General features: G+C 35.1%; 1 protein-coding gene across 1 annotated transcript; it reads right to left on the bottom strand.

Annotated features, from left to right (window-relative positions):
* Positions 1–556: 556 nt before the first annotated feature.
* On the bottom strand, positions 557–20265 carry LOC126969573 (SHC-transforming protein 1). Its single transcript, XM_050815105.1, has 9 exons — positions 19867–20265; positions 19725–19795; positions 18614–18848; positions 17233–17396; positions 14822–14998; positions 13183–13283; positions 11389–11537; positions 8876–8998; positions 557–6907 (listed from the first exon to the last, which is right to left on the bottom strand). The coding sequence occupies exons 1-9, from the start codon at positions 19960–19962 to the stop codon at positions 6776–6778; spliced, it is 1248 nt and encodes a 415-aa protein (XP_050671062.1). The 5' UTR covers positions 19963–20265; the 3' UTR covers positions 557–6775.
* Positions 20266–20542: the final 277 nt, after the last annotated feature.

The following is a 20542-nucleotide window of genomic DNA, read 5'->3' on the forward strand; positions in this document are numbered from 1 at the left end:
TTCAACGTGTCAGGCAATAGTTTCGCTCTATTGCCTGACACGACGACTATACGAGCGTTGGGCTCACTGACCTGTATAAATACTACTGGACAGGCTGTTTTATGTTTGACAGCAATTTTTTGTGCCTATTTGAAACTCCACGAAACGCCACTCGCGAGCGTCCAGAGAACTAATTTTGACGTATAATACAAATGGCTGCGAAGGAACGTACAATAACCTGAAGTATTTTTGCATTTTGAAATAATTTCGTTCGTTTTCCGTGCTATTTATACTTCAAGAATGAACGTGTTAACGTATAAAGTATTAACTTTACACACACATTTTTTTTGTAAATAGTTTCCCACCATCTATCGATGTTTGCTGGGGTTGTCATCACTAGTTTTAGTACCGCAGTCTCTCGCTACATGGCCAACAGCGCCAAAATGGCGAATATCAATCAGGCACAAAAGCATTTTGACAGCTGCCAGTACAGTGGTAGAGGTCAGTGGGTGGGCTTCAAATGATACGTCGTTGAAGTTCGTTGGAAGCTGATGAGTTATAATAAAAAAAGCACATGTTCAGTATATCAATTATATTCATTATTTCTATAATCACATGATATAAATGCTCACTAAATAAAATTATAGTAATATATAGCAACGTTTAAGACAAGCATCTATTAGAATGTAAAATAAGTTCAGTAAAAGCAGTATGATACATAATCAATTATCATCAATGAGGTCGCTCGATACATAATCAATTCACAACATTTTGAATGAAGACGGAATATATTTCTGAGTATGTATTTCATAATATATTATTATCAATTTAAAGTGAAGCTATACATACACATTACATCTAAAAGATAGTTGATATATTAATTGTAATAAGTGCAATCAATCTTGGCATATCCCCTCTCCCAACCAGACCACATATTTTACTTGAGTACTAGTACACCAAGACATTTACTACAAATATATGCACTACCGGTAAGTAAAGACTGTTAACATCAATTTAGTTGTACAGGTGTGTCCATTCGTCACCGTGCATTAGTTATTTATGCAACTGTTGTGTAATAAGGGGTATTAAAACACGAATGTGGATTTATCTCACGAGGCGAAGCCGAGTGTGATAATAGTATCACATGAGTGTTTTAATACCTAATTATCAACAGTTGCATACAAGACTTTATCTACACCCAAAATATGAATCCTCTAAAAGATTCTGAAACAATTAACGACTAATAATACCGATTACAAATGTCAAACATTCGATAATTCAGTTGTTTACAATTTTTTTTTGTTTATGGCAGAAGATAAAATTACAACATGGGCATTTTGTTTCGATCAATTCGAATTTGAATTGTTACGATTCTTCAAATAATCTTTCGTGCAGATTCTCCTTTTCTTGCATATTTTGAAGTTACACTTCTTTAGACGCGTTATGAAAAAATGGTGAGAGTGAAATTTAAAGATGCGCGTGCATCACTGTAACACAAAAGTAACAGGGTGAAGTTGGTTCCTAAAATTTTCTGACGTTTGCGACATTCGTTACTTTTTTTGCTTTCTTCATCCATTATTAGGACAGGCAAAGGGTTCAAGCCCATACAGCCGTATTCGTTATTTAATAATTAATTGTCAAAACAATAATTGCACCGATTTTTTCAACATTGTTCTTTCTACAAACGTAGAATAGCAGGAGGAATAAATAATTTTAAGGATTTTTGCTTTGTTAGGCCAAAGAAGTAACTTCTTGCGTGCATACATAAGTACACATGTTTTCTTTTCACTTTACACTAAATAGTAAATACGCCTCAGGGAAAGCTGCAAATTCCGCGCCCTTATTAACTTAAGTATTAAACGACATGTCATAAGACAACTTTTAACCTCGAAAGCGGATTCGGTAGGGAAACAAGAATAAGAGAGCTTGCATGAAAGATTTGATAAGATTGGCCGATTTGATACGAAGCCCGCCACTATGTCCAGGCTGTAGGAAATTAACATATTCTGCCCTGTATGTATATAATATGTCAGATAGATGGAAGTCATTTAATATAGAAATAAACCTAAAGGTTTCTAAGTTTTAAGCATTTAGTATTTCATCAAGTCCTATTTTCCAGTAAATCTCTCCTTAGATCACTAATATTTAAATTTTAAGTAATAAAGTAGCACCTATAGTTACACACAAACATAGCAAAAGCACATAAAATACAGCAATGGAATGAATAATACATGAATATTGCGAGTTAAACGTTTCTTTCTTATTGGCACAACTTCTTTAGACATCCTTATTCTAATTGTCATACAATATTTTTTGTGCAAATATAAACCTTACTGTTTGTTATGATTATAAAAGAATTATCAACAAAGTGGGTCATTAATAAATTTTGTTAATGGTACCTACCACTCACACTATAAGATACGTGCTGGAGACTGTGTTCGTTTCAAAAATTTTATAAAATACAATCGTTTATAACTTTCGGAAGCTTCCACTAAGTAATAATACCTAATAGTATATCATTAAGCTTATATAACAATACTAGTTGACCCAGCAAACGTTGTATTGCCGATATTAAAATCGCGATACAAAAGTAACTGTTGATCGTAGATGAGTGAAAATTTGAAGTTGTATGTATTTTTTAATGCTGACTCATAATCAAACAAATTAAAAAAAATATCAAAAAAATAAAAATTCGTGTGGACCATCCTTAACATTTAGGGGGATGCAAAATAGATGTTGTCCGATTCTCAGACCTACCCAATATGTACTCAAAATTTCATGAGAATCGTTCAAGCCGTTTCGGAGGAGTTCAATGTTTAACACCATGACACGAGAATTTTATATATTAGATTACGAACAGCACATTGTATCGAGTAGCCTAAAATACTTTGTTTATATAAGAATATGTACAAGTAGTAAGAAGACAAGATAGTGTTGTCCAAGTTTAATAATCCTATACAACGACTACAATTAAGCTTTTACGTCACAGTAAGTTTCATTTTAATAATAACGACAGCTACAAGATTAAATGCTAAAAACGGGTATATACTAAAAATCGTTGAATTACGCTCATATTCTATACAAAACACTCTCTGGTGTATTTAATGTATTAAGGTGTTCGTCCACTATCGCATGTCGTACCGTGATCGCATTCATAACGTACTTAATGGAAGAAGTCGGAAGGAACAAGACGATTTTTTCACATCGCTGCATATAGCAAATACTGTATTTATTCTCCATTTTAATATATTTATGTTTGTATTTTATTTGTCCCAATTAATTTTGTCTAAGGCTACAGCAATAATTGCTAATACTTCAGAATAAAAATTAAACATTGCGAGCTGTGTGATCCAACACAATATGCTCGTACATTCATAAGTGTGATTTAGTGTGAGTGTTAGCTGAGTGTGATAAAAACGTGAACTTGGCTTTTGCATTGGGTTGTCTTACCTTAAGGTGCTTTGCGTTGAGCTTAAAAGCTCGGCTTAATATCAAGCTAAGCCTTAATGCCAACCTTCAACTCAACTGAACTAAAATCTGAGTACGTAGTACACTATAGATCTCAGCCTTATTGCGTGAACAGTACAGCAGCTGAACTCGAGATACACGTATTCAACCATCATATCGGGGATGTAACATCAACACTGTAGTTACTCTGCCCTGTACTTATTATATTTTAGTGGTGTACTGAATGTACTCAAACGATTTACTTTAGTATCCAATTCCTTTTCCTTAGGAATATTTAAGATTTATTTGTCAGTAAATCTTACGCCACAATTTTTTTAGTATCAAAATAGCACGTATACTTTCGTTCAAACACAAACATAGATATATCACACTGCACACACATCGCTAAATCTTGTAACGAAGCGGGCGCACATACACAAGAGTAGTGCAGTTTCGATAATAATATATAATATATCGATTGTTGCTTTACTCCTGTAATCTGTAATATCTAATATATCAACATTTTCCCTCCAAGATTGACAATAATTGATGAATTCTTACAAATAATAAATATTAAACTATATATACCTTTATATAGCAACTTATATTTTACTTTATATTCAACTATTATAGTCAGATTGTATTTTAAAACAAACAGCCTTTACGTAATATAGGCATGCGTCATGGGGTAGTGGACAGACACCTTATAATTTGGAAATAGCTTAATTAATTTATATGTAAATGCTATCATATTGGTCCTATATGGTACTGTACTGAGATTACCCTCTGCTTATTAGATATTTACAATAATTACATTCTACAATTTTACAAAAAAATGTCGATTATAAGTCGATTCTAACTAAAGTATTCTTTCTACATACAATTTATTTAATATTATTTACCTTAAGGTACTAACAGTAATATTATATTATAATGGTGTGACAGTAAATGTTTATAATTAATTAAAACAGTATGAAGTTATATGTTATGGAACCATAAGGCGATGAAACATGAATAATATAAATTCGCATAGGTTCTAGCACTGATCTTGAGCGGTGTGCGAATTAACACGCAGGTACAGCCAAAAGTACAACGATTTTACATTACACATTAACTGGCTGCGAATCCCGATTGTAGACTACAAGCGATGTCCACACTTAACATTATATTTTTACATTTGGCGTATTCAACACGACACCGCTCAAGATACGTACGTACGGCTTGTATTAGTATCACACTTTCGATTAAATACAATCGTTTATAACTTTCGCAAGCTTACACTAATCTATTTATAATATTACCTACAAATATAAAGTATCCAAATATATTTTTTGTGACAATTAATAAAAAAAAAACGATTTTGTTGTTTATTAAAGTTAAATAAGCCTACATCACGATCATCTACAATTAAACTTTTAGGTCGTTTAAAGAAAGTGGTGTACTTAATACATAATACACAATAGCAAAAATTTACAAATAACGCTAACATTTTATACAGTATACTTATTATCATAAAGGTGTTCGCCCACTATCACATATCGTACTGAGATCCTATCAGATGTTTTGTTTCAATAATGCAATATTATAATAAGAACGTGGGATTACAACTAATACTATAAATATCTGGTGATTCTACACAGTCATCTAGTCAAAATGACTCTTTAATTACGGTTTATTTACAGAGTACGGCTCGATTTTTGACCGTGGTCACTTGATTGAAAATGTTTCAAAGAAATTATGTACATAATTTATAATTATGTTGCCGTCCTTTACTCCTGTACTCGGAACTTTTTACGTAGTGATCTCGCATCGTTGTAGTCATTAGAGGAAGGATATACCTTGAGAACTTGGGGATTAATATCATACATCCAGGTTAGGTGGAATTCAGTTTGTGGCATTGAGTACCAGGAAATTAAGTTGATCAGAACACAGACTTATACATGCACATTAGAATGCAGTTTCCGTCACACATGAAAGAAATATTGAGTAGAACATTGCCGAGGTGCATACATTTTGAGTGGTTTTTTATGCAAGAGAGGACAAACGAGAGTACGGGTTCATGTTAAGTGATAACCGCCGCCCACATTACCTCGCAACACCAGAGGAATCACATGATCGTTACCGGGTTTTTAAAAATGTCTACGCACTTTTTTTTAAGGTAGGTATGATATAGCGTCCTGGAAACACCGCACAAGGAAGCTCACTCCACACCCTCCGAGGATACATTGAGAGAAAAGAATTTATAAAATGTATAGTACAAACTCAGTTCTTAGACGTGCGAGATGAAAAAATTCATATTATGTTTACGATCTTAAAATTGAATATATTACAACATTTTATACAAGAAAGTTTATTACCGATTTCTATGATCAGATTATTTTATAATAACCTTCACAGATAGTATACTCAGATTTAAAGTAATATAGGCATGCGTCATGGGGTAGTGGACAGACACCTTATAATTTATAATTATTTGGATAATTAACAACATATCACCTTATAATTTGGATATAGCTTAATTAATTTATATGTAAATGCTATCATATTGGTCCTATATGGTACTGCACTGAGATTACAAATTGTTTATAAGATATTTACAATAATTACAATCTACAATTTTACAAAAAATATCGATTATAAGTCGATTTTAACTACTAACATACAATTTATTTATATAATATTATTTACCTTAATGTACTAACAGTAATATTATGTCATTATAATGGTGTGACAGTAAATGTTTATAATTAATTAAAACATTAATGAAGTTATATGTTATGGAACCATAAGGAGACGTAAATTGAATAAAATAAATTCGCATTGGTTCTAGCACTGATCTTGAGCGGTTTGCGAATTAATGCGCAGGTATAGACAAAATTCACCTTGAAGCGATGTCCACACCTAAGATTGTATTTTTACTTTACTTTCATATCCTTACTCCAGTCGAATACTCTTTTGGTTGTAGTTTTGAAGTCATATTATGGATTGACTAAGTGACTCATTCATTGCTAACACGAGCTCCTAATCTCTTACTGGGGTCAGAGGATAGGTTTGCACACGAATTGGTGAAATCAGGGTTCAGTAGTCACTAACTAGTATAAGAACTACTGTATAGTAATAAACAGTCTTCGTCCAGAGGAGTAATGTTGCAAAATAACAGTTCACTTGTTCTGTAATGTGGAGTTTTATCGGATATTGCCAATGTATTGGGCTGATAAGATAGAAATGATTGTTAACGGGTTAGATTGCCCGTTCCAACACTTATTTAAAAAAGTTTCATGGTTGGTGACATCAGACCCTGAGCTCAAAATGATAGAGGCTCGGGTTGGTGACGTCAGAGAGGAGGGGCTCAGGAGGCGGGTCGAGGCACCGGTTTCCGCAGCAGCAGAGCAGAGTCCGCAGACACGATGGGCAGCTCGTTGGTGCAGTGGTACTTGATGAGGTGAGGCACGCTGTCGAACACGCGATCTTTTGTTCGGACCTGAACAGTTACACATTAATTTACCATAGGGAGTAACAATAACATAACATATATAGCAACGACACTTGGTAAACGACATGCATCATGAAGCTACATCAGTTCGTATAGGCGCTATGACATAGGAAGAAGAACTGATGAGAAGTTCCCAGACCATCTTTTAAATCACATAACAACTAAGCCAATTAAATAAAGTATAATGCAATTTTGAGGTGGCCTGCGCGAACCAGACATGAACCATGCATGATTGTTTTCTATATAATCTATAATAACAGAGTGAAAAAAAAAAAGTTTTCTTTGTCAAAGAAGCTTCAATATATTACTTGAAAGTATGCTCAGTGCGTCCTAGTATAATGTAACTTAGGGGTTCCCCAAGAGTCTGTCATAAACCAATTAGTTTACAATGCGGTAGGCATTCGAAAAAAATTGCTGACGATAAAAAATATGCCACAAAATTATCTTAATAAGACTGTCACAATATTCAAAGATTAAACTTACTTAACTTAAGGTAAATTCTATAAAGGAAATATAATATCTGACAGTGCACCTAAATATGGATACATATCTTTATTCGTAAAATTGATATAAAGGTTACGTCTATAATATAGATGTTAAAATTAACAAAACTAATTTGGCCATGTTTGACCAGTGGGAGATTCCTTTTACCAGTGGGAGGTTTTTTTTATGGGTACCACAACGGCGCCTATTTCTGCCGTGAAGCAGTAATGTGTAAGCATTACTGTGTATCGGTCTGAAGGGCGCCGTAGCTAGTGAAATTACTGGGAAAATGAGACTGAACATATTATGTCTCAAGGTGACGAGCGCAATTGTAGTGCCGCTCAGAATTTTTGGGTTTTTCAAGAATCCTGAGCGCCACTGCATTGTATCAAATACCATTGACAGCAGAACGTCCTGCTCGTCTCGTCCCTTATAATCATTAAAAAAAAAGACTTTCGTCTGCTACGACACGTTTGAAATTCTTATTTTAATAAATAGCTTTTTTTATAAATTATCCGAAAACATGGACACGACACTATTACACTGATTTTATCTTCTTCCTTATAAATCAATACAGCTACTTAACAATTTATATTTGTTGTGGACTAAGGTAGACTGTAGTGAACTAACTACATGTGAACACTACCATCTTTTCGAACACGACATTATTTCATGACACAAACTTACGTTGTGCTGTGTTACTTGAAAGAAAGAAAGAAAAAAATGTTTATTGACGTCATTATACATTCTGATAATAGTTCTTAAAGTTATACTAGTCTAATTATGATCTAATGACGCCGATGGGCCCCCAACTCAGCGTAGTTGTGGTTTCGAAAGAATCCACTTCGGTCTTCCGTGGAAACCCAGAGAGCGCTACTAACGCACAGTCCTGTCACACGAAGGTGTACATACTATTAATTCTCTATGAGCACAAGGCACAAAAAATAGTGAAACTCGGATCTAAAATTAAAACTAACAAGAAATAAAAACAATTAAACTTGATTTAAACTTTCCATTGCCACACAAAATAAACAAATTTTTTAAATATTTTAAATTGATTTTTGGACATTAATAAGATATTCCTTGTATTTTAATTTAAATAGCCCTAAACCTAATACGGAATATAGATACGGATTTTTTACCACATGAAGGATCCTTTGCACAGGATGCTGACTAGGTTATGGGTACCTCTACAGCGCCTTTTTCTGCTGTGAAGCAGTATTGTGTAAGTATTATTGATTATTGTGTTTTGGCCTGAAGGGCGCCGTAGCTAGTGAAATCACTGGGCAAACGAGACTTAACATGTCTGAAGGTGACGAGCGCAATTGTAGTGCCCTCAGAATTTTTGGGTTTTTCAATAATCCTGAGCGGCACTGCATTGTAATGGGCAGAGCGTATCAATTTCGACTTAACCCTCTAGAGAGGTCTGAGCGGAGTCTAAGCACGCGCTATAGATGGCAGCCTGATACTCACCACGCCATTGGGGTCGACCAACAGCAAATGTTTGTGCTGTCCCTTCCTGGCGCCCGTCAGCACGAACTGGCCGGGGCACGCGCTTGACTCCCGCACCAGGAACTCTCCATCTTCCACCACCAGCTGTATATAAGTTCGTTTAGAATTCAATCTGCACTTCACAAATCGTCAATAAATCTACTACTAAATATTTATGCCTCTAGATAGACTGTGATAACTGTGAAAACGTCGAAAAAAAATTGAGTTTGATAGTTTACTTCTATTTTCAGCAAGGAACGCACACTAACACAAAGTGACAAACAAATCGCGAGTGTAAGACGTAGCTTGTCACACAACTAAAGTAATAAGCCTGGCCTGTTTTCATCTGTTGTCTAGCAACAAGAGCCTCTATCTAGACATATAAATTATTAGTTAGAAAAAATCGATAGACCACGAACTAAATGACTGTCTATGACTTTATAAAGAGAACATTATAAAAAGTACATACTATACTATATAGCGCTGTAGATTGTACATAGCAAGTGACGAGGACACAAATACGATAGCTATGCTGAAATATATAGCACTATATAGCATAACACCAATGCGTTAAGCAGTATGTAAATATACAAATTTAATTTGTACCAAAATGTATGTGTACGAGGCGAGATTCAAACCCGCGCTTACGTTCGAGTGATCTACGAACTAAGCCCATCATCCGCGAGACGCACGATCCGTAAATCGCGGTATGTTTGTTCAACTCTCACGTTGCACCTTCATCTACAGGATCACTTTACAGTTGATAACCTGCTCAACCCCAATAATTGCATTTTTGGAATTCACTTGAGATGTCGCTTTTCAAATCAAACAGTTTGTTATTTTTAAGTGACTTCACGCTACACTTCTGTAGTGAAGTGTGGTGTGAAGTAGATACCTACTTAATGCTTTTAGATATGCTTATAATAATATCATGTAATGCTATTGGTACAAATTAAAAAATGTGAATTTGAATCTCGTTGGTGGCTGCGGCGTGGCCGCTAGTGCGCTAGTAGCCTAAGGGGCTGTTTCACAATGTCCAAGTAAACTTCCGGATAGGCTACTTGCTACTTACCTATCGAATAAAGACACCATTTGCGTTTAACAATGTATAGATAGTGTTATCTAGTAGGTAAGGAACATTTAAATTATCGGATGGATGTAGTAGCAGATATCATAGTTATCTGATGGATCGCCTCACAGAGTGGCAAGCATTTGACAAAATTATGTCAATTTATACAATAATAGTCCCCTATTATTGTATAAATTGACATAATTTTAATTTAATTCCCGCCCACGAGACTAAATAGGGATTTACTCGAGCATCGTAGGCACATATTGGATTGTTACCTGTCGCTAGTGGAGGGAGCGTGTACAACAATGTAAAAAAAAAAACAAACAAAGAAATACACAAGTGCTTCAGATATTAATAGTGTAAGCGCCCCACGTTTTAATCTGCAGGTTTGCATCATGGGGATGGCCAAACGAAGGGGAAGAAAATAGGAAAAAAAAATGTCTTCCACCGCGACATTGACAGGAGTGAACCCTATTGTAGCTCCTCGTCCAATGACTGACGATTTGGACGAGACCAGAAGGTATGACCGGTTTTTGAAAAAGAAAAAAAATGTGACCATGAAATACTCAAAGCACGTCAGATTATTATACAGACGGATCATCTTAATGTCCTTGTTGTCCTGACCCATAATATGACAATTGTGTGAAGGAATTCCCTTAACTTAACCCCGTTTGAAACTTTCCGATTTTCTTATGTAACGCTCAAATTGTTAGATTATTGAAATGCACAGTTTACTGCATATAATTTACTTACCTTACCTCAATCTGACGCGCTCGAGTTGTTCTAACGATCGATTTTTTTACTAATCTGATCGGCTCGACCTATATACAGTGCCCAGGTATGTTGGGAGTACTTTACAACGTGCAAATTTGTCCCACTTATGTTATTCAGACGCACTCGAATAAATCCCAAAATCCCCGCTTGGGCTCCTCTACTATTATGTTTGGCACATGGGTTGTTTATGTTATGACTTATTGACAATTATGAATTATTATTGGACATTCTCAAATTTCGTTACACGAAAGCGGAATACAATTATATGATAATTAATTTTATAAATAGTAGTAGAAGTGCTATTTAGAAATATACACAAATAGAAAACTGTAAAATATGAAATAAATTTTTCATTAAAAGCCTTAATGGCTTGTGTTACGTTATTTCGTATAAGACACACTTTTTTTATTATTTTCATTTCGTCAAACGGAACCATTGAGTGCGAAGTTGCCAGACCGATCTGTCAGATAATTCATCCAGAAATTATATGGTGATGTGAGGTGATTGTGAAACGCTGTAAATGGATGTAAATGTTTTATCTGGAACTTTTATGTAGTCAATAATTTATCTACCCTATGATAATCTGCTACTTTGCTATGCTAATGCTGTTTACAAGATCTATATTATTGATTAACATAAGTGTAGTTACCCTCTCAGCAGCGCTTCGGGATATAACTCCATGGAACCAAGGTTCCCGCGCCAATAAGGCACCTTGTCCACCCGCCGCCGGGGGCTGCTCACACTCAACCGGAGGGGCGACAGCCGCAGATGACGTCATCGGTGCCGCAGTGAATGGTTCTACGTAAGAGTTTAAAAAGAAAAATTTCACATTTCACGTTCTACTGTTAATTTCGTAGTCAATGAGGCTTGCAAAATATGATATACATCATAATATATCAGTTTAATAAACAAATTTATGAACACTTATGTCTTTATTAGAGAATTTCCAAAAAATAATTATTTAATAAACCAGTAGCAAGAATAATCTATCTATTTATTGCCAGTAGCAAAGTAGTAAGATAAAAATGGTGGTGACATCTAAATTATACTGCATATTATTAATATTATATTGTAGGAAGATATGTCGAATTTTCGTGAAACATAGTATCGATGTAGCCTATACTTATAGTATGAAAATACTGTCACGTAAGGAACTTGTTTTCAAGATTATTCCTTCTTATTTACCGACCCGCGACTTCGCCCGTATTAAATGCACGTAGCACTCTCCCTCACTCGTAAAATATATTTTTCATTTCTCATACTCGGAAAGTAATGTTGTTTTGACCTGATTATTGAGTAGAAAGTGCTGCTTCCCTCCATAGAGAGGAAAAAACTCATACAAATTACTTCCCACCTAAGGGCCGGAATGAACTTTAAAAATAGAACTGCTGTCAGCTGTGAAGAATTTTATGTAAAAAAAAACTATTTAAAAAATGCTGCGGCCATGTGACTTTCTAAACAGCCAGTGTGAACTTAGCGCAAACTTCTTTGAGCGGAATAAGCTGCAACAATTATGCGATGACATCCATATTTAAAATTTACAAAGTCGACATAAATAATTGTCATAAGTTGACTATTTTAAATAGGTACTACTAATATTAATATATATTATCAATAAATAGTTGAGATAAAAAACTAGTTTTAACCTCATATTCGAAATGAAAAGCAGAGTGTTTAACACGGGTAAAAGAATCAATTCCTACTCGGACTATAGTCGCGCTCGCTGCGCTCGGGCGTCTAAATACCTCGGAAATTGATTCTTTCGACGCTCGGTTAACAATCTACTATGACATTGTGAAAGATCTCAATGAATATTCAAATCTCGAATAAATAAAGTAAACATTATTTAGACTTTATTCGACATCAGTTGAGTGAGTAGTGTTCTGAGGAAAATATATTTGCGAAATTATACTAGTTTGATTTAGTTATGTAATAGATCTTATATAATTTATCCGTCTAAATAGTCTCTTGCTAATAGACAACCGATGAAAACTTCATTACTTTAGTGTGCGTGCATTCTCAAAATAGAGTTTAACTGTCAGCCTCAATTTTTTTTCTCAGCTGCCACAGTCTATCTGGACGTATAAATGATATAAGTTATAGATTACAATAAACATTTAAATATCAATAATTGTGGAAAATTTATTGAAGTAAGCGTTACTTTGCGGAAATCCATAATTATACAAATGATTTAAGTTTTCTTTATTGTTAATTCCGCCAATATTGGCGCCAAAATTTGTGCCAGATTTTGGCGAGACAACACGTCCTGAGGATGCCTCGAGTAGAGGCGAAACACGTGTCGAATTGTTTAAAAACAAATATCGGCGGAATTAACACTAAAGAAATCTTAAACCATTTGTATAATAATTGTGGAGTTTATTAAGATGTCACCTTATCTTATATTCACATAACTATGACAATAGTGTGACGGCTGGTGACTCACGCATGTCGAAGATGTCTGTGTGCTGGTTGGGTAGCAACGCGGTGGGCGGAGTGCGCGGAGGAGGGGTCTGGTTGACGTAGTGACGGACGCTCTCCTCGCAGCTACAAACAACATATTGACAAATATAATATCATTATTTATACTTACTGCAGACACTAAAAATTCCGATCACGAAATAGAAATTTATGATGGCCTCTCAAATATACATAGGCTGCACTAAAAGTATCGGGAATGGAATATTTCCACTGTTCCTGTCATATTAAAATCTTTTTAATTGAAAACTCATTGGTTTTAAAAATCGAATAGCATTTATTTATTTAAAAAAAGATTCACGGTCTTGTCAAACTTGTTTAGTCGTTGAGAAAATGGAATTGACTCGAGAAAATTCTAGAGCGATGATTTATTATGACTTTCGAAGTGGTTTAACACAAAAACAGTGTGTTGACCGGATGATTTCTGCATTTGGTGATGAAGCCCCATCCAAAACCACAACTTATCGCTGGTTTGCTGAATTTCAACGTGGACGTGTCAAGCTCAGTGATGATCCCCGTCAAGGTCGTTCAAAAACTGCAGTCACCAAAGAAAACGTTGATGCTGTGCGTAAGCTGATTGAAGAAGATCGACATGTGACATACCACGAAATTCAGGCAACTTTAGACATTGGCATGAGTCAAATACTCTTGCATGAACCAATTAGGTGTAAGAAAATTCAGTTCCGCCCTCGTATAATATACTAGCTCACCCGACAGACGTTGTTCTGTAGATAATAAAAAAAAACTGTTTTATAGGAATTTGCCAATAATATTTCAAAACATCAAGAATTATTTCGTAAAAAATGCTCCCTTTTGTTATAATGAGATTTTTTCACAGAGGAACTGTCAAACCGCGCGTCACTAAATTCACTCGTAGAAAATATGTCTATATTGAAAATAAAAAATAATTATGGGTTCCAAATCGCAACAAAATCTATCCTATCTCTCAAGTTGGACTAAGCTGCATTCCATGAAGTAATCCCCATTAAAATACCTTTACTTATTTTCGGTGTGTGTGGATGATGCAGCTACTGTACTCACTTTTGTTTTATATTTATTTATATTTATTTTTTTGATTTACTCGTGTAAGGTGTTGACTATTTGACGTTTGAGTATGTTTGATGCATCATTTTACATATATTGTAATTGAAATGATTTGTAAAACATTGAACATATTTTGACTTTCATAAGTATCATTTCCGTGACCTACATGAATTGAGTGATTTTCATTTGATTCGATTACAAAAGGAATGTGTAACCAAAATTTATGAACGATGCGCGACTCGAACCCGCACCTATCTGGTTCCGTCCGAGCACTATTACCAACTGAGCCAACCAGTGACGCATGGATCGTAAATCTTGGTATGTCTTGTTCAACTCTCAGGTTGTGGCTCCATCTGCAGGATTTACTTTACATTTGATAACCTGCTCAACATTAGGAAATTGACTTGAGATGTCGCTCTTTCGAATCTAAACAATTTGTTATTTTAAAGTGATAATCCCTCACATCTGGGATTAAATAAAGGGGTTGAAGAACAGAGAATCCTAATCTTCAACCACCCTTCTTCTGAAAAATGAAAAAGGACATAATTTTATTTGAAACTCACGAAGAGATTGGTGGTAGAGAGGCGAGCGGGGGCGGCGGTGGATGTCTGTGGTGTGTCACGGGCCGCGCGAGGTCGGGAGGGATCTTGTCAGGCATGTCGTTGTAGTACTCGCGGTACTCGAACGAGGACACGTCGCCCGCCTCCGAGCTCGGGGGGTGGGAGCCGTTTATATTTAATCTGCAAACACAAATTAAAACACTTTCAATTAATGTTTCATATTCGTGTCACTTGTTGAAAGTCACAATCTAGCACCAAACATAATAGCATGACTTCAGTGCAACCAAACGTGAGACCGTTCCAGTTTGAACTGCCACAACTTTCAAAATGTTAAAACTAAAAGTCACTGAAGATCTGTGGGGTAAGGCAGCGAAAGCCTTCTCATCAGTAATTGATGTGTTAGCCCCACATTAAGCTAATTGTCGCCGACAGATTATATATCCTCGTCCGCGTTACATTTAACTATATTATTATATCGACCCATACACCTAAATCATAATCATCATTCATCTATCTGTCAAATACAACCTTCATTCATTCTATTTGTACTTCGACTACTGGCACATGACACCGACCACAAGGAACTATATTTTGTAATTCTGTTAACAGAATATACAGAGACAGACGAAATATACTTCTTTGAGAGGATATCAAATCTTTCTCTTGTTCATTACGAACACTAATATATCTTACTAGCTGACCCGGCAAACGTTGTTTTGCCATATAAAGTATAATTCACGCGATAGTTTTATAAGTAATAAAATATTGCCTATATTATAGCCTGTACATCATTTTTTTCTATTGTCAATAGTTTTTGCAGCGCACGCAAAAATAGGTTTTCGATTTTACACCTTGTGTTACAAAATAGCAATTTTATTACGGATCCCTAATTTTGAAAAAAAAACATAGCCTATAGCCTTCCTCGATAAATGGACTACCCAACACTGAAAAAATCATTCAAATCGGACCAGTAGTACCAGAGATTAGCGCGTTCAAACAAACAAACAAACAAACACTGCAGCTTTATAATATTAGTATAGATACTGTTGATATGGGTGTCTTCCCCAATCTGATACGAATAAGTAGAATTATACAACGATTTAAATCAGAGCTACCAAGTTATAATTATATAAAAAAATACCCAATTAACAAAAACTAATTCCATATAAATGTTCACAGGTTCTTCCAATACACCAATTTTTTTTGTGTGTGTTTTTAAACAGTATGGTGCATTCATGTAACATAAATTTAGTTCAAATGTTATTTTTTTTAATCTTTATTATTATTGACTTTAAATATTTGATGAATAATAAATATTAACCCCCTTATTCATAATGGTCCGCTAACTTTAAACAGCCGCTAAGGAGTGTTTTTTCTCATTCTGACTTAGGTCAATAGAAGAAGACAGAGTGAGAATTAGCAATGCTTTAAGTTAGCTGACTATTATGAATAAGAGGGTAAATAAACAAATGTGCAATGAATACGCGCGAAATATAAAACATCGAAACGCAATGCTATTGGTTGAAGCGCATTGTGACGTCAAAGTCTCGATGAACATAAGCAATGGTATGGTTCCTAGATATTATTTTCGGTGGTTAGCGATAAATTAAGTTTTGTGTTGGTTTCTTATTATTCAATGACTGAAAGTGGATTTGTTAAAACATAATCACATAATCTTCCAAAAATAGACCCGTATATGATGCTCTTTGATGACGTGTTTTACCAGATTTTATTTCTGCTGAATTTTTTTATGCCAATAAGGGAGCAGGACGTTCATCTCATGGTTATTGATACGCCCTGCCCATTACAATGCAGTGCCGCTCAGGATTTTTGGAATACCCAAAAATTCTAAGCGGCACCACAGCTGCTCTCATCGCCTTGAATTAAGATGTTCCGGATACGGCGCCCTTATTAATAATAATTTTATAAATCACAAAATGTAATTAAATTTAATATATTTCAACGGACTTAATACAAATTTTGTTTATACAAGACTACAGTGGTGACTTTTTCTGTCCTGAAGCAATACAGTGCGTTCGGTTTGAAGGGTGCGTAGCTGGTGAAATTATTGGGTTAATTGGACTTAATATTTTATGTTTTAAGGTGACGAACGCATTTGTGATGCTGCTCAGAATTTTGGATTCAAACAAGAATCCTGGGTTTCACTGCATTGTAATGGGCAGAGCGTATTACTATTTTCTGAACAATTTGTTTGTAAAAGAAATGTTGCCTTATGTCAAAAGAGGTAACACTTGTCACTTGTTTGTCAGCTATGCCTCTTCTAGGCACACCCTACACATATAAATTGGATGGTCACAGTCAACAATCTTGTCACTTTTTCTTATAAATTATATTCAATGGTCAAGTAAATGACATCCAAAAGCTAAAAATAAAGTAGAATGACAAATACTTACGAATTGGGTTTGGTTAGAAATTCTTTAAATCTAAGCTCAAAGGCTTGTCCAATAGTGGCTATAACATCCTGTGCAAGCCTGCCTCCACACTCCAGCACATAACAAGCTCTCCACTCAGTGGGTGGTGCGGACTTGGCAACATAAGCCACAAAGTCTAAAGAATCCTGAAACAATTTAAAATTTGGAAGGCATTTAATATTATAACCAATGATGTTCTATAGTCTATACACATGAGTGGGTGTAGACAAGCAAAAGAAGCTCTACCTCAAACAGACCCCAAGCTCTCTCGCAAGCTAGTAAAACTTCCACGACCTAGGTTACGGAAAATAACTCATGTACTAACGGGTCACGGCCCTTTTAACAAGCATCTGTTTAATATAGGTGTCACCGACAGTCCACTGTGCAGAGCCTGCATGGAGGCAGATGAAACAGCCGCACACATACATTCTGGAGTGTAGGAGTGTGGCCACAAACCGGGCCAAATACCTGGGGTCACCGAGGACTCTCTCCGAGGTTATGGGTGACATCAGAGGTTTGATTCAATACCTTGAGGGGCTGGGGTGGCAGGATTAGCCGCCCACCTCACCACGCAAAATAGGCGAGCTGTAGTCGTCAAGTTGCTGATAATAGCCCGTGATAACCTATAGTCTATACACATATAAGGACATATAATTTGCAATCTGATAGTGGAATTGCAAAAGTGTGCTTAAAGATAACATAAGCTCACTTTTCTCCTTAGTTGATGTCAACTGTCACTGTCTGAATCAAACCTGATCTGAGTAACATTTTACATTGCTGCTTATTTACCAAGGATTTTTTAAGCAACTGGCATAAATGCTGCAATGTTTAGATATAGAAGCTTATTAAAAGGCATTTATTTTCTCAAAATTGATTCCTTTAGAATTTTTTTTTGATGTCATTTCTAATAACTACTAGATACTACTACCGCTTCGGAAACAAATGGCGCTCTGAGAGAGAAGAAGCGGCGCAAGAAACTCTCCCAGCATTCTTTTTTTGCGCTCTTTTCAATAAAAATATACAATATTGTAGTCATTTCATCCCCACCATAAGGTGGGGATGATATAAATAATAATGCAGATGCATGTGTGGTGTTCCTACACAGTGCAGTTTTCAAGAAACTGTCTACCATGTACAACAAAGCTGGGGAATGAGCTTTCTAGTGTGGTGTCTCTCCAGGGTGATAAAACATATGTACATCCATAAAAAGTGTGTACACATTCCTAATGGCCTGGCAACTTTTCTGTGATTCCTGATTGTGATCACTTAACATCATGTGACCCATATGCTTGTTTGTTCTCCTGTATGATAAAAATAAAAAAACAAATAAAACATATCTAACTTTGTTCACTTGAAGTAATACCTGATCTCCACCAGATGCAAAAGATACCCTAGGCATGTCATGCCTTGCAATGGTTTCTCCACCTTCAAGTGCAGCTAATGTGATGGCTCGAGAAGACACAGTTAGGGCAACATTGGAACCAGAATGGGACATCCTGGGTCTTGGAGCCAGGGCACACGCTGCTGCTTGACTGACCCGTCGCTTCTTGTCTGCTGATCTTAAACCAGCGGCAGCACATACCCTTGCAATACACTCTCTATAAAGAAGAATAGATCATATTCATACTTATACATAGTATACATATACATATACATAATTAATGATATTATTTAATAAACTGTACTAACATAATATACATAACATAATAAACTAACAACAATTCAAGTTAAAACAGATGCATGCCAAGGGTGTGGGGTGACTATAGATCTTTTTTTTTTGTATCACCAAAAGCAAGGTTTGTTTCTTGGCCTACTTGTTAAACAACAAAAAATTATTATTTTAAGGTACAAGTTAAGTTCCATTTCTAATAAGTTTTTCCTTCATGGGTTGGTGGTTTTACTTTCCAAAAAGTTAGGCAATTGTTCATTAATAGGTATATAAAAAGATATTATCTAATACATAAAATTCTTGTGTTTCGGTGTTTGTCGTTAAACTCCTCCGAAACGGCATGACCGATTCTCATGAAATTTTGTGGCATATTGGGTAGGTCTGAGAATCAAACAGCATCTATTTTTCATCGCCCTAAATGTAAAGGGTTAACCCCTAAATTTATTTCTTTATTTTTTCGACAATTTTTCTTAATCTTATTTTATTATAATTCATCATTAAAAATAGATACACCTCAAAATTTTCACCCTTCTACTATCTACAACTATTTTTGTATCGGGATTTTTATATTATTCTGTTTCTCCCAAAATCGGCTATGCAGTTGCAAGATGGCAATTGAATACAATAATTGTAGTAGGATAAATTTGGTAGGTCTGAGAATCACTTGCATCTACTTTTTATACCGCAATCTTTTTTAATTAGTTTATATGACAATACAATGTTTGCCGTGTCAGCTAGTTTGTAATATAGAAAGATGTAAACATGGTACTAAAGGGAACTAACGACTTGTGACATTATTACTTACTTGGCAACTTGCGACCTCGTCTCAAAATCCAGCTTTTTCATAGAGGTAAGAATTTCCATAGATCCTATGTACTGCAATTGGTATAAGGATATTAGTAGAATATTTTAAAGAAAAATTAATGTATGATATGTAAATTACTCACCCGCACTGCGTAAGTTATGCCATCGCTAGCTAACACAGAATCTGGATGTAGCCATCCTCTCGCCGGCTTTGCGACAAATGGTCCATTTTCTGCCATTTTGATTATGAGTAATCCTACGATTTATTGAATTTTAAAATGAACACCTATCTGTAAGTCCGCACCACACTCATACTTCCTCATACACTACACTACATTGTGATTCAAATTGTTGTTAGGTCGTCATCACAATCATAAATACTAAAAAGCTATTACAATTACTACAATCGTGTCGAATATTTTGAAGTATCAAATATCCAAATAAAAATCATAAGAGTAATTTTTTAAATTAATTTACCGAAAGATACCTAATTAAATAACATAATAATACTACTTTACTTCAACAACTTATCGGGAAAAATTAAAAAATGAAAAATAATGTAACATAAATTGTCAAAATCAAAAGTCATGATTGTCAGTTGTCATGACAGAGCACGTAGTGTTTAAATTCTCTTTGACAGAGCATAGAGAACCACAGGCGCGGCCAACCGTGACAGAATTATTATTGCTAAAATATTGACGAAAATTACTTGACATACGCATATACAATCATACACATAAAATCTTTTTATTTATAAGTAAATTTTTTTAATCTAATTGGAGTTTACTCCTTATGAATCGATTTTAATAGAAAATTATC

Source organism: Leptidea sinapis, chromosome 18, assembly GCF_905404315.1.
Source record: "Leptidea sinapis chromosome 18, ilLepSina1.1, whole genome shotgun sequence".
Taxonomy (NCBI): Eukaryota; Metazoa; Arthropoda; class Insecta; order Lepidoptera; family Pieridae; genus Leptidea; species Leptidea sinapis.